This window comes from Empidonax traillii, unplaced genomic scaffold (genome assembly GCF_003031625.1).
Source record: "Empidonax traillii isolate 1590-97213 ecotype Southwest subspecies unplaced genomic scaffold, ASM303162v1 scaffold428:size834259, whole genome shotgun sequence".
NCBI lineage: Eukaryota > Metazoa > Chordata > Aves > Passeriformes > Tyrannidae > Empidonax > Empidonax traillii.
In genome coordinates this window covers 321,648-337,276 of record NW_020955621.1, presented here as the reverse complement: position 1 = coordinate 337,276, position 15,629 = coordinate 321,648, and the positions used below count along the sequence as shown (strand labels likewise).

At 40.3% G+C, this 15,629-nt stretch overlaps 1 protein-coding gene across 1 annotated transcript in view; it reads right to left on the bottom strand.

The window, feature by feature from the left end:
• NUDT14 (nudix hydrolase 14) overlaps positions 1-15,590 on the bottom strand; it is a 60,609-nt gene extending 45,019 nt beyond the window's left edge. Inside the window, exon 1 of the mRNA XM_027894454.1 lies at positions 15,439-15,590. Coding sequence (XP_027750255.1) covers positions 15,439-15,519 — 81 coding nt within the window. The 5' untranslated portion in view covers positions 15,520-15,590. The remainder of the gene's footprint in view (positions 1-15,438) is intronic.
• Positions 15,591-15,629: the final 39 nt, after the last annotated feature.

The following is a 15,629-nucleotide window of genomic DNA, read 5'->3' as shown; positions in this document are numbered from 1 at the left end:
AGGAGTAAATGAATCTTAAAATCATCAGTCCCAAGGCAACCACTACGCCTACAAGCATAATTTCTTCTTTGCTACCCAAGGTCATGACCCTCATCCCAAAGACGAAGGAAAAAAACTGTCCTTTCATCACTAATTTTGCTATGCCATTCAGGAAAACAACACCGACACCATAAAACCACAGTTTAAGTTGCCACTGGTAATTCAGCCAAAAGCTAATCACCACCATCAATTGCCTAATATTTCTCATTAGCTCTTTAGTCATTCTGACAATCCACTGCAACTCATACAGGATCTGATTAAAATCTTCTCTGGCTGACAAAGAGCTAGCAGGGAAAAAAAATTATCCCTCTTCTACCGCAGTACTGGACCACTCCATTTTGAGATAGATAATAAATCTGCGCTCAAAAACTATGCAGTTGATGAACATTGTTCTAATTTCAGAAACAAAAACTATGGACCACATCACCTAAAGCAGAATACTGATAAGGAAAAACCTGTGCATAGACTGTTGTATCATTAAAATTGGATTATTAAAAAAAAAAAAACAAACCGAAACCAAAACCAAAGAAAACAAAACCAGAAAGCAATCCATCAGGCATAACTGCAAAGCTACTTGGTTTTCCAGATGTATCCTAAGAGCAGTAGTGTGGGTCACACAAGTATGATATTAAAACAGTTAACAAATCTATTCATTGCTATATAACTCACAAAGGACAAAATATTTCTGACACAGAATTAAAACCAATGCAGGAACGAGAGAGCTCAATAACTGGACACCTTCCTCACACTCCAGGCGGGTACATGACACACAGAACCAGCATTAACGAGACTGACCAAGGTTAGGAGGCAGCACTCGGGAGACCCCGAGTTTATCCAAGTTGGGAACTAAGCCAGGTGCAGCACTGCTGTGTCTCCATGGTGAAGGAAGAGCAGGGAAGGACACGTCCTACACACCACGGCTCCCAGGAGCTCCAGGTTACCGCTTCCTGCAAGGATGTTCATAGACAAGGTCCCAGGATTTTGAGCATGTCTCCTCAGCAGTACTGAATATCGGGAGAATGTTTCAACTATTTATTGGCCATTGCTGTTGGCTCCTTTAACACAATACCAAGACACTTTAAGACTTTATCCCGAGCATGCAATGGCACGAACCCAGCATGTACAGAAGAGACCAAAATCTTAGACAAAGAATGAAGGTCACAAGTTCACTCCACAGGGTCAGCAGGGCTGGTCTGAGAATGAAGATTTAACGTGCACAAGTGTTACAGAGAATTACACACCTTCCCTCACAAGAGCAAGGCACACTTTTCTGACTGAAAAGTACACAAAACATAGCACTGCAGAAAGTTGTTTCTTTTCCCTTTCATCATCTCCCCAAGGCACAACTGTTAGGTGTGGTTTGTCATCCCGCTTAATGCAGGACTGGAAGGCATGACACTGCTCTATCCTAGGGGAATGTACAGACAGAGGGGAGGGAAGACACAATGCCAACTGGCATTCATCTAGTTTTTTTGAGAAACACTTCAAAAGCAAATATTTCAACAGTTTTTCCGTTTAGTGAAATAGTTTCCCCGACTAACTTTTTTCAGCCTCTGGGTGTGATTAAATCTGTACTCTCCCACCCCCCAACATAATTCTTACACTTAAATCTTGACATTTATATTATTACTTTTACAAATTAATCTTTCTCTATAGAGTGAACCATAATGCTCTAGGGAGGCTCGTACGTTCCCATGAGCCTTGTGAGAGTTCTGCCAAGACATTTTAACTCCTAGACAGATCAAAGAAAAAAGAATGAGATAAAAAGAAACAGAGTTCTCCAGACTGACAGGTCAACCACCTCTCCTTGACAAGAAAAAAGGATGGTTTACGGAAACAATCAGGGAGACATTTAAGTTTCAAATTTGGCGGAACTATTGCATAAAGTACTACAGTAGTAATTTCTGTACTAACGTTTAGTGAGTGGTTCCACTGAACAGGAGGCCAGTAATCACAGAATGATTTGGGCTGGAAGGGACCTTCAAGATCATCAAGTTCCAAACCCTCTGCCATGGGACACCTTACACTAGACCAGGTTGCTCAAAGCACCATCCAACCTGGTCCTGAACACTTCCAGGGATGGGGCAGCCACCCACAATTTCTCTGGACATCCTGTGCCAGTGCCTCGCCACCCTCACAGTAAAGAGTTTCCTCCTAATATCTAATCTAAATCTATCTTCTTCCAGTTCAAGGCCATTTTCCCTTGTATTATGACTACATGAAATAATCTCACATTATTTTTTAACTTATCTGAGCAGCGCAAGTCAGATGAGTTATAGATCAAATTTTACACTGTGTAAACTGCCATGCTAAGGAAATGTCACTCTGAAGAGCAACACAAGCCTCGCAGACAGAGTAAGCCAGAAATTGCCTAAGTCCAATATTTTCAAGTGTCACAAACACCACAATGCTGAAAGCGTAGTGCTAAGTGCAGACATACACATGAAATTCTATGACAGATTTGCCAAAAGATTTGATGGCAAATTTTTCTTCTAATCCTGCTGCTTCACAAGCTCAACAAGTTTAAGCAGCCAAATGATAACAAAGGTAGGTCTCAAAGACAAAATGAAACTGAAAAAAGTCAACAATAATAGTTTATTTCAGCAGTTCTGGGTAAGAATATATACAAAAGCTCTGCAGCCTCATATCCTAAATACCTTCTTTAATTATTTACCATGTTATAGTCAATATACAAATTTACTGATTTTTTTCCCCCTATTTTTTCCAGTTTTGCCTAAACTAAGAATGAGGAGAAACAATGCAAGGGAGGACCTGGCCTCATCATTGAGAGGAGCAAAACTATAATTCTATTCAGCAAGGCTGGAGTTTCAGGAGGTTATAAAAATATGTGCTAAGGATCTTAATGTCTGGCCAGGCCCATTTACAGTCTTGAATCTTTTTATGCAGCAAGTGCTACCTCCATTCTGAATTCACAAACAGTTAATTAAAACATCAAATAAAATGACAAATATAATTGAAAAGAATCCTTAAAACAATAACACTAAGTCACCAAATTCTTTGTAGTTGATTGCATAGTCAACATTCTTATGCCCTATTTAAATGATCTCATACATCACGAAAATCTTACTGAATCACTTAAATAATGTCATTATTTTGATGATAAATAGGATTTTTAAGCCTGTCATGTGCACAAAATCCAGTAATTGCAGTCACCACATATTATGGCCTTGGAAAAAACAATTTTTTACATTAAGAATGAGACCTAGAGTCAGAATCATGCATAGATGTTACTGTTTAACTTCAGAAAAAAACTTGTGAATTAAAACTAAAACTACAACACGGAATATTTTTGAAAGCTAAAGATGGACAGTGAATTGGGCACAGTGTGCTTTATCAGCTTGCTGAAGAATTCTTCTAGCCTTTTAAAACAATTGTTTGCATTTGCTTCCCAAATGTGCACCTTGGTTATATGCAGTATGACATCAGAACAAGCATTTAGCTTAAAAGAATGAAGCTCAGAGTCTCAGTGGAAACACAGTTTTCTAGGCACACTCTTTTTTTTTTTCTTAACAATTACTACACAACTCTAAAGAACATACTATTTACTGCCTGGGAGGACTGGGGAGGGAAAAGACGGTGGGGAGAGGACAGGAAAGAGGACCAGGTTCCAGAAGAAACACACAATTACTAGATGACACACAAATGCACTTTGCACACACTGAACACACAGAACAAATATTATGCACTGCAACACAAAGAAAAACAACAATCTCAGAAACAGATAAGAATTTGAAGCAATAGGTAATTAAAACTACCAGAAGAAGGTATCCCTAAACACAGAAAGAAAATTAAAAAGCACAGTAAGAACCAGGTACATTTGTATGTTTGGGTACTTTTCCCTCTGTACTTTGGGGAAAAAAAAACCCACACTCAGAAAAAAAAAAAATCTTGCAGACACACAGAAGGTCACAAAAGCTATGAAAGAGATGCTTAACATAGGTTCTTGAGCAGATGACAAGCCATTAAACTTTCACTTTTAGGCAGTTATGATGATATGATGTCTCTTTTATGATATCTCCCATTTTTTTAATTAAATCTACAAAGTGTTTAACAAGCAATTCTTCCATCAATCTTTGATGTGTTTCACTTATAAAGCAATGACAGTTTTCAGTTCATGCTCCTTAAAGTTCCAGAGAAACCATTTTCCACTCACTTGCTTTGAAAGCCATTAAAACAACTTGATGAAGAACAGCAGCAGGGGGCTAACAGAAGCCAAAGCTTAGGAACAATCTTTAGATTTTTCTCCTAAGACTTTCTCACAGACCCTCCACACAAAGATCCTCAGGGCTTTTCATCCTCTCCTTTCTCCCCATCCCCCCAAAAATCAGTTCAAAGTGACAGATGCAACTAGCTCCAGGTTCTGTTATTTTCTTAATTTCACTTTTACCTCTCAATTTTGATAGACTCAACTGAAATCTGATTCCCATAGAGGTGGTCATCTCATCTTCCCATTGGGAGAAAAATAACACACAGAAAGATTCAAGTAATTTGTGGGAACTTGTAAACATCTTCTAACCTGTCACCCATTCTAAAGAGAGCACTACTACAGAGAAATGTACCTGTTACTTAAAAGTCATGTACAACTGGCATTCAATACACTGAATTAACTGGTGATTAATTGATTAGTGATTTATATACAGTTATATATCTTACTGCAGTATTTCTGAAACTTTATGATGACAGTGACCCTGCAGCAGTTTCAATACTGGGATATAAAGAACTATTCAAGCAAACTGCAAATAATCTTCAACCGTTTTTTTAAAATGGCAACTGCCTGTGACAAATGGTAAATTCTTTGGTAATAGTTTAATGCAAATGCAGAAATGAAAGTTTTACGGAAAACAGAACGATTAGGGCAGTACTTACGCTGATCAGAATCAGTTAAGCATATTTTTTAATCTAGGTTTGCTGTGCTCACCACCATTTTGTGTCTTTGATTACAGCCAGTTGAAAGACAAAATTTGTTGATCAGTAATTCTGGGGAATTTCTGGAAACTCCAGAGCTCTACAGCTGCTGTATTCAAGTGAAGCCGCTGTGGTCAAAACACTGCACAGAGGATTTCTGGAACATGAACAGCTAACTCCATGAAGCAGGGCTATAGGACATATTAATCCCAAATTCTGGTTGCAATCCCTTGTTCTTTTAGTAACTAGAGCTACAGTTACACTGCACACGGCTAGGAGCACACGGGGACTAAAGGAGACCAGATCCATGTCCTCTCATCTGGAGGACAGAGGCAGCACATACGAGGGATTTGAGGTCAGGGAGGACAGATGGTCACCTCTTGTCCTTACACCATTGAGCTTTATGTTTTCCAGTTGGTGACTCTCACAGTTTGTGTTTCTACATTATTTTAGCAAGCTTGTGTTTGTAACTCAAACTGGGAGAATACACTGTGGAATAAATTTCTATTACGTCTTGTGAACAAACCTTATTGATGCCTTCTCAGAACAACACCAACAATCATCCTTCCTGCACCTCCTCCCTTCAGCTAAAGTAATACACTCTTAAAATGTTAGTGCAAAATGTTTTTTAAGGAGTTTTTCTTCTAAAAAATTGTAAAAAAACCCAAACATAAATTCTAAGTCAGAGAACTGACATGCAGTCCTATGAGTAAACATACAACACCTTTCTGTTGGCTTTCTGAGGTAAATGTATCATAAATACTGGAAAAGGATCCCTCAAGAATATAAACTAAGGAAGTCGAAGTACAGAAACAATACCCAAAGGAACAGGAAGAGTTATGCATGATTTTCTGCAAGCATTCAATCACTTTACAGAACTGAAAAAAATGTTAAGGCTGGAAGGACCTCACAAGATCACTCAGCACAAACTCTCTTTATGGTGGCAGGATCAAACACATGTTATGTGAGTGCTATATAATACATGCCAGATACAGAATATGTATCTAAGCATTATCCAGTCAGAGCCTCCATCCCAGGCTGTTCCATCATTCAAACTATTCCACCGCTTGTGCAATCTTATGACTAAAATATATAGTTTCAATACTATCTCTGCAATAGCACTGTAAGACTGCACATGACCTAGAGTTCATTGTGAATGCTACTGTGGAATAATAATTTATTAAAATCATCATCTTCTTTGTATATATTTTTCAATTATCAATGCTTACTTCTCTGGGGGGCGGTAAACTTTTCTTTTCCCATATTTTCTACTTTCAGAGAAAGAACATCCCTCACCTTCAGGAGTTTAGCCTCATTTCCCTATAATGTATTCATCACCGCTCAGCACATCTGTCCCAGCAAATCCCATTTCCTGTTCTATTCATGAGGCTCAGCAACCTGGAGCTTTAGTGATTGCCGCCACACTTTTCCCATGGCCTTCTCACCTCTCGCCCCCCCCACGCACCCCGCTCCCATTGTTTATCATCTGTTCTCCCCTGCTGCAAACTGCTGTCAGATGTTCACTTATCCCTAATCTTACTCACTGCCTTTGATATTCTTTCTAATCCAACAACCTGTCAACTGGGGCATCAGCCCATGTCCAGACCAGCTGCTCTGTCACAGGCCGTAAGATTCCCTCTCTGCTCCAAGAGGTATTTAAAGGATTTTGACACAGCAACCGCAACGTGAAACAAATAATTAATGCTGTTTTGATCAGCGATCAGGGCTTTAGTGTGACATGAGCTGACCACTAAGAAAAACTGAGCTTTACTTTGTTTAAACTTTGGCAAACTTTGGTGTTACTCTATTAAGAAGATTTTGATCAATGTCTGAAGGACAGGACCAAAAAGCTAAGTCCTTTAACTTGCTTTAGTTAAAAATTATGAAGAATAACTAATCTGAATACAAGTCAAAGGGGAAGATAACATTATATGCTTGCTCTGTAAAACATGCTTACTTATGCAGTACCAACTTGGGCAGAATTTTCAAAGCACAGGAGCTGACCTTTAATGAGTTACAGATGAAAATACAAATGTATTTTAAATATGACAGCAGTTGAGGTAAAACTGTTATTTAGAACACACTTGTATCTTCAGGAATACAATAGGATAGTTCCATCCCATACAGATCATGAAACTCAGGCATTTTAAAGAATACTGCCATTTACAGAAAATGTCTAATTTCCATAATATTCAGATTTGCTATAAACACTTAAAATTTTACAGTGTTCATCTGCTTTAAAACACATCAAACACACATAATGTCATAGCTGAGACTGTGATTCAGATGACAGATTTTTTGTAAGGAAAAAGAAGTTTCTGCTATTTAAGCAAACACGAGCATTTTGATCCAAACTGAAACACAAATAAAGCACTTAGTTGTTGAAGAACCTGAACACTGTTTTATTTCTTACATCTAACTGCAATTACTACAAAAAATATGGCACCAAACAGGACAAAAAAGCCTACTTTATACCCTACAGTAGTTATATTTCACACACAAAAGCATAATAAAACCTCAGTGATGGATTTTATAACACGGTTCATTTGCTTAGAACTAAACCACTTTTATTCTTAGGGCTTGTCTATACCAGGACATCAAGAAAATGAATCTGAAATAAGTACCTTGATGAACTTGAATTCTGCTACTTAAACTCCATTAAACCCCAGTGTGGACATAGTCATCCAGTTTAGTTTACTGCTCCCTTAGGGCACGCACTGAAAAGTTAACATGGATTAAGGTAGGGTACGAATTCAAAGTGCAATTGTACTTTGAAAATGGTTTAACGTAAACAGAACCAGACTCTTTGTTGTAGAATGAGACATGGAGTTAATCAGGAAAGTCCTGTGTAGACAAGCCCTTGCAGTTGAGGGTACTGGAGAGGAATTGTCAGAGCTGATGCTTTTCAACCTCTTCATCTGCAGACCTGGAAACATCTTACAGTGAAGCTGCAGACCTTGGTAGCACGTTAAAATCTGTTGATAATTGATCCTGCTTTCCTTAGTTGGCTCACATGGGTAACCTAAAAGTATTCCAATGGTTCATCAACGAGCTACACATCAGAACTTGAGAAGTACTGGTTTAAACTAACTACAACTTATGTACCTCCCCCTAACACTCAGTCTTAATTTCATAGTTGTTGTGCAGTAACCCAAGTAGTCTGGCTACTGATGGCATTAAATGAGATCTCACTGATCGTTTATGCAAGCGCAGACACATTTCACCCCTCTGCAAGGATGCTACAAAAGATGCTCAACAAAGCCTTACTCCTTCCAATCAGTGACATTTGCTGTCACAGGGGTGTTAAATCGTAATATGACTGACCTAAAAATGTGAAGTTTTGTCACTGCCAACTACGTTTCATGTGCTTACTTCAAAGAAGCCTACATTCACTTGTCAAAGCATGCTGGATAAAGAAATTAAGAGTAACACGACATAATATTCACTGAAACAAAAACAAGTACTAGTGTTCTTTTCAACTACTACTCTCATTAACTAATGTTTCTCATTTCCCCCTTTAGTAATTCATAGATGTCTCATACAAAAATAACTTGTGCAATTTTCCAGAGTTGGATTCAAAGCATATGGCAGAGCCAGAAGCAGATACGCCTAGATTCCTTAATTCCTTTTCTTAAATCTGTGCTCTAATTGCAGAGAACACCACTTCTCTCAAAGGAAATTATGTTCCCTCTGTATTTAACTCCCTAATGCTGTCTTTTCAAAAACTTCATGTTTCTTTTCTTTCACCCATATAAAAGAATTATACTGCACTTCAACCGTAATTCCCAGTTAACACAGCAGCAATCAGATCAGTCAGATCAAAAATTAGTCTTATCCAGAATCCTACCTCTGACAAGATGCCCAAGGAAGAATATATTGTTAAAACACTCTCAGATTCCTGCAATTCACAGCTCAGGGAGTCCCTGAGCTAGCAGCAGTATGTTTCCATTTAAGATTAATACTATATACTGACATATCAGACTTGACAAGCTGAAGGAAATGAGACAAACTTTGCAGCAAAAAATGGCATCTCCTTTTGCTGCTCTACTGCTTTGAAAAAAATGAACTGCAAATAAGTGTATTACTTGGTAACATATTTCCTACTACTGGAACCTTTTGAAGATTCAACAGAAGACTTACTTGTTTGAACAAGTAACTCAAAAATCTGTTTACTCCCTAAACAGCGTAATTTTTAACTGTCAAAATAGAAAAGAATGTTTTATGTTTATAAAAAAGCAGACGGAAGTTCCAGAGAATATTCCAGGCAGCTGGGCACATTCAGGTTGCTATTACCTTATATAAAAAAATCTGAATGCCAAATAAGATGTTAATATTATTGTAGCACTGCCCTGCTTTGCTTTTTTTCATCTTCAAAGTTTTCATGACATCAATGATATTTGCCTCACTTGTTTCTACACATATTTTAATCTTCATGACATCTCCAAGACAGCTGAATTGTAAGGCACAGAAACAGTGGTTGCTCATGGTCACAAAAGAAAGCACTAGCAAATCTCTGATTTGAAACAGGAAATTCCTTCTTCACTGATGGTTTGAACCCTGATTACGAAGTACATATTCCACCCATTACAAAGTTCGTGATATGTTAAAATATGTTAAATAAAAGCAGCCTTGAATATTACTTTAGAATGACTGAGAAAACTCAAAGATATAATAATTTAATTCCCTTAACAATGAATGAAAACATTATGCATTGGGATGAACTTAAAGGGAGCATTTTTCATGTTTAACTTAAAAATGAATTATTTTAAATATTAAATCAATAGAGATAATGTGATGCTCAGGCACTGGCCTACTCTGAAGTGTGGAAGGAATGTGAAGCTCAGAAAAGAGCAAATATTTCCAATTTACCACTACTGACTGCATGGTTCAGTCGACATGCACGGAGTTTTTGAGGTTTATCCCACATCACTGAAACACATGCCCAGCCACCATTCCACAGGTTCAGAACACAAACTCACTCACATACATACACACTGGGAGAATCACTGACAATTGATTCTAGTCTGGTGGCAAACTTCTAAAAGTTCCTGGGCAGAATGCACATATATGTTTATACAATGCAAGGAAACAGTGGCAAGAGCTCCCTTGCCAGAACCACCCTCCAAAACAAAGGTATAGGAGTCTGGGTGAGATCCACAAAGGCTTTGATATGTGAGCTCTGGACAGAAGTTTTCGTAACAGCTCAAGGTATTATTCCCCCAGAGAGATGCTTCCCCCCAGCTCATGCTCTGCTTCCCCTTTGAAGGGTACTGTCCCTAGCACAGAGTTCACCAAAAAGAATATGCAAAGGCAGTTCACTTAGTTCTGTGTAAAACTCAGTGATTTGGCTTAGAGGGCTGATGGAGGTGGGTTTGAACTGGAACAGCAGAGTAAGAGCTGGAGCAAACCTATTCTCTGCTGATTCTCAAGGGGTAAGAACCACTAGCACGGGGAAAAATTGCATGCAGTAACTTCTTAAATTACTACAACAAGATCCACCATAGCGACCTCAAAACCCCCTCTAAGGGTCCAAAGACAAACCATGCAGAACCACTGAAATCTCTGCTCAGGTGCTGATTAACAAGACTACGCTGAATCCAATTTGGATTTCCCACTTGGATACTTAATGCAGCCCAAAATCCTAACAGCTCTCCTTAACTGTGTGTTACTTTCTGGCTTAGAGTCTCTGCAGAATTCTTAAACTTGGTAATTTTTTGTCTAATATATAGGCCAGTGCCTGGCTAGCACACACAAAAGAGCTGAAGATTTACACACAAATGTGTTTCCCAGCAGTGAGCACACTCTCCTGTGATGTGGGAAGCAATATTAATTGAAGTGAGATCTTGCAGCCTGACTCTACCACATCCCAGGGAAATGCCCTAGCCCTTGGGCATTGAGTTAATCTCTCATTAGCCATCCCTCTGGTCTCTTGAATAAATTATTTATGAAAAGCAGAAAAACTTCAATAGGAAAAAGTGAAAAGAGATTTACCATGGAGTTGCTGGTAAAAAAGCCAATTCTTCAGAAGGTGATATATGTTTAAAAAAGAAAAAAAAAAGCTAATTTAGATAACAAATCAATTTGCACTTCGGGGGCAAGTACACAGTAAAGCTAGCCAGATGCTATCCTATATGGGGGAAAAATTAATTATCTCAGTACCAAGCAGAACAAAAATACATACATAGGGTTTCTCCTGACAAAATGAAGAGAATATTCCTCAGTCTGAGGTACCTCATCCATGTCTCAACCCCAGGCTACCTCACCTTAAAGAGCATGGTTTATTTGACCAAGAGCCCCACCTGGAGCAGGGCTGACAGCTGAAAATCCTAACTAGAAAGTGACTTCCCTTTTGAGGTACTGTCAGATGCCTATTTTGAGGAACACGGTTTTAATCTGTACCTTGCTCCCCTACATTGGCCCTAACCAAATCTGACAACAGTTTCCTGAATTCCACAGCTCCTTGGCTGCACTTCCATTTCTAGCTTTACACTATACAAAAGCAGAACAAATAATTTCAGTATGTGACTAGTACACTGATTTGTCTGACAAGGCTATTCCCCATAGCTGGGATGCCCAACATCAAGCTGCACAGTGCCTCTCTCTGCATGGTTCAAAACCTAGAATTCCTTCAGAAGGCTGTACACCCACTTTTATGCTCCACAGGAAAAATTCAGAGCTCATCACTTTTATTCAAAATGCCAGTGAGCTGAGGAAGAGGACAATGAAAGATCTCACATGAAAATACCTTATGACGCTCTATGGGAAGGGCAGATCCACTGTGGGCATAAATCGCTGTTAACTTCAGGAACTGCCATGGCTTACAACAATCCTCACTAGTGCTATGTAGCCAGAAAGCGACATTTTTTCTCATGATCTTTTTGAAGAGTATTTCTATATGTAGGCAAACACAATCCAAAGGATGACTCAAGCTCCTACAAGACAGAGGAACTTTGGACTCAAGCACAAACCTACAAGGACACCGCTGGAGTTTTCTCTAACATGATAGTAACTGCCTGACTTGATTCTGTGTACATACAGTGCTGTTCTTACGTGTGTTTGAACAATCATATACCCAAGGAAAACAGCTGGCCAAAACACTAATTCTGGGCCTGCAACTGTAAATGTGTACAGTGCCTCTGAGCACAGGCAGATGACATCTGAGTCTGTGACTCCTCCCTTCTTCTGTGACCGTCTTCTTCAGATGTGTAACCTGTGTTGGTTTACAACAATATTTACTGAGCATTTTGTTTAGATTTCAGCCCCCAAATTAATCCCTTTCCGATGTCTTGCAGATTTCGAGTGGTTTGTAAACCTGCTAGAACAACAGTGGTTTACAACTCAATGGGGTGAAGGTTGAATGGATAAAATCAAACCAGCACAATAAACTGTGATATAAATCACCTATCTAAATTTATCTCAATTTATGTCTAACTGATGAAGACTTAACTGTCTTAGCTCTAGCAATGGGATCCAAATTATCTCCACATAAGTAGCATAGTTTTGACATGAACTAAATCAATTCTGTAACTTAAGCATTCATGAATATTTAAAAATAATCATTCGTTGTATGAAAAAATTCTTTCTGTTTCTTATCTGTAGAGAAAAGCAGTAACTGTGAAAAACTAAATGAATGAAAAAACCTCTTACTGTATATTCGACCTTGGACAGAGGATTTATGTTAAAATATCAATGCCTATTCTAGGAGCATACCTGTTTGAAAAGAGATTTTAAGTTCTCAGTCTTCAAAGCCCAGATTGTCCTTTATTAATACTACATGAACACACAAAAAAATGCATCAAGGAATCTTATTTGGAGTACAGTTCATGTAGGGATGTGGGGGACATGATACAACTTCACAAAAAGTACCTGTAAGACCACCCCAAGCCTTCCAATTACAGCATGATGCCCCATATTGCGTAATGCAAGTGTCCAAACTAGCTTCAGTTTTCACAGTGCAACAAATGTTTTGCAATAATAAACGAAGTATTTATGTTTTCTGCATTTAGATTCTTCTCTTATTTAGAAAGACTTTTTTTGTTAGATTTGGGTTAAGTTCAGCGAGCAAGCTCAGGGAATTCATGGAAGATGGAAACTAATGTTATTATTATAAGATATAGCACCAATTAGGAAGTGGGAAAAAGGAGTTTCTTTTCTTTTTCCAGCTAGTGAATTAAAAAATGTTGCACAAGGAGAAGGCCTACTCAGCATAAAACCATTAAGATTAAGGCCTAGATTTTGGAAATAATTGCCAGTTTTAGAGGAGTGGTGGAATTTTCAAAAAAGCAATCAGGCATCTAACTCTCTTAGCTTTTACACACTTGACTGTTTAATAGGGTTTTCAGCAGACCTAAATGCTTTTGAAACAATTAGTCAAATAATTGAAAATATTTAGTATTTCCTCTGGTTAGCAAGTCAGTTTTTAAATGCAAAATGTGTTTTTAATAAACATAGGGCCTGTCTCTCAGGTCAGGTGCAGACAATCATGCTTGCACTGAGCTTATGCTCTCAGTAGGCTGAACCCACGCCAGACTCTGTACAGATGCCATAGAAACTACAGTTTCAAGTTCATTTTAAGACAGTGCTGCGGCCAAAAGAAACAATCCCTGCCCTCAACAGGCCCCAAACACTCATCCCTAACCACCACATTACCACCTCCCCTCTGCCAGCATAATGAACTAAATCACTGATCTTGTTTAGGTTAAAACTAACTTCCTTTTTCTTGGCCAGATTAGGTTTGATCCTGGTCCAGCTCACTCTGTTGCTGCACAGACACTTGTGCAAGGAGAGGAAGTAGCAAGAAGGGCAAGTCTACTTCATTTGGTGGCAATGCTGGTCTCTGTCAAACCACAGCACATGAGCAAACATATCGTTATTTCTTCTTTACAATACTCATCACATTTAAGGTACATCTATTCAATTATATGTAATTTTGTAATTCTGTTTTGTACATTTTAATTAAATACCGTTTTTCACGTAAATATAGCATGACTCAGAAACGAAAATGAAATTAAGTAGTAAGACCTGTCACTTGTAAACTAAGCCAGCAAAAATTCAGAATGTGAAAGAATGTTTTTCAGGTTTATTTCTTATGTATAAAAAGAAATAATTAATTCATTGTAAAGCTCTCAGCTGTTCACAAATGATTTTACTTATTCCAACTCAGGAGAACTTTCTTTGTGAAAATAATATTCAAAAAGTATTTTAAAAAGGTAAAAAAATCAGTTCCTCTGCTTTGGTGCAAGCTCTTTGAACCCTTGCTTTTCCTCTTCTGCACCTTCTCTCACTGTTGGACTTAACACACCTCCTCCATACACATTCCTGTTCTGCCTTTCCAACTGAGGTGTCCAGAAGTGAAGCAAAGAAAGAATAAGAGATGTGTTCTGCAGCATGTATTTCTAGGGGTGTCCAAATTTTCATGTGTTTTCCCTTCCACCCCTCTGCCTGGGTAAAAGCTTATCCTGGACCAGTCAGCCAGAGGGACATCTGGTTTTGTGCAGATCCAAGGAAAGTGTTCAAGGAACATGCAGCACTTTGCGCTCTGAGAAGTGACCTTCCTATCACACCCTGCACTTCTGGCACTGTTGGAGATACCAGTTCTCTGTGATCCTGTGTGAGGTGGCTCAAGTTGATCTAAACATGATAAAAGGACAGGATTTCCTCTCCCGCTTCCCAGCGGCGGGTGCTGAGGCTGGGCTGGTAGAGCAGTGGAGTAATTCATAGAATCACAGAATTGTTAGCACTGGACAGGACCTCTGGAGACCATCTAGTCCAAGGCAGAACCACAGGAACACATCCAGGTGGGTTTGGAATGTCTCCAGAGAGGGAGACTCCATGACCTCCCTGGGTACGATGTTCCAGTGCTGACACCCTGAACGTAAAGTGCTTCCTCATGTTGAGTTGGAACTTCTTTTTAGTTTATGGCCATTGCTCCTCGTCCTGGGTACCACCAATAAGAGTCCTGGCACCATCATTTCGACACCTGCCTTTGAGATATTTATATGCATTGAGATCCCCTCTCAGTCTTCTCTAGACCGAACAGGCCCAGCTCCCCCAGTCTCTCCTTATGAGAGATGCTGCAAACCCTTCCTTGTGGATGTAAGCAAAGAGCTGGCCAGCAACGGGCTCAGGATGTGAACCATCCGCAGCAAGGCAAAGCCCGAGGCGTGAGGTGAACCACACAACCATCACGGGGTGAAGGCCACAGCGCCAGCCCCGGGCGGGCAGTGGGCACAGGGGGCACCGCACCGCAGCGACCCCGCGGTCTCTCGGAGTGCCCACCTCCAGCCCCACCTCGGGGCGGGCCGCGGGGGTGCCGGGGGCAGCGCGGCCGCCCGCGGGGCGCTGCGGGCGGAGCGGGGCGGGCGGCGCCATGAGGCGACACCGCCGCCCCAAAATGGCGCAGGCGGGGGGTGACGGGCACCGGCGGGGGCGGGGAGGGAGGGGGGGACGGCGGGAGCCGGCGGCGCCACTCACCTGCCGGTAAGAGAGGCGGAAAGGCCGCAGGTACAGAGAGGAGGTGCAGGGCTGGAGCGCCAGCTCCTCGATGGCCTCCATCCCTGCCGGGGGAGGAGGGGGAGGAGGAGGAGGAAGGGGAGGAAGGGGGGAGGCGCGCGCAGCCGCCGGCGGCCGGGCCGGGCAGGGCAGGGCCGGGCCGGGAGCGGCCC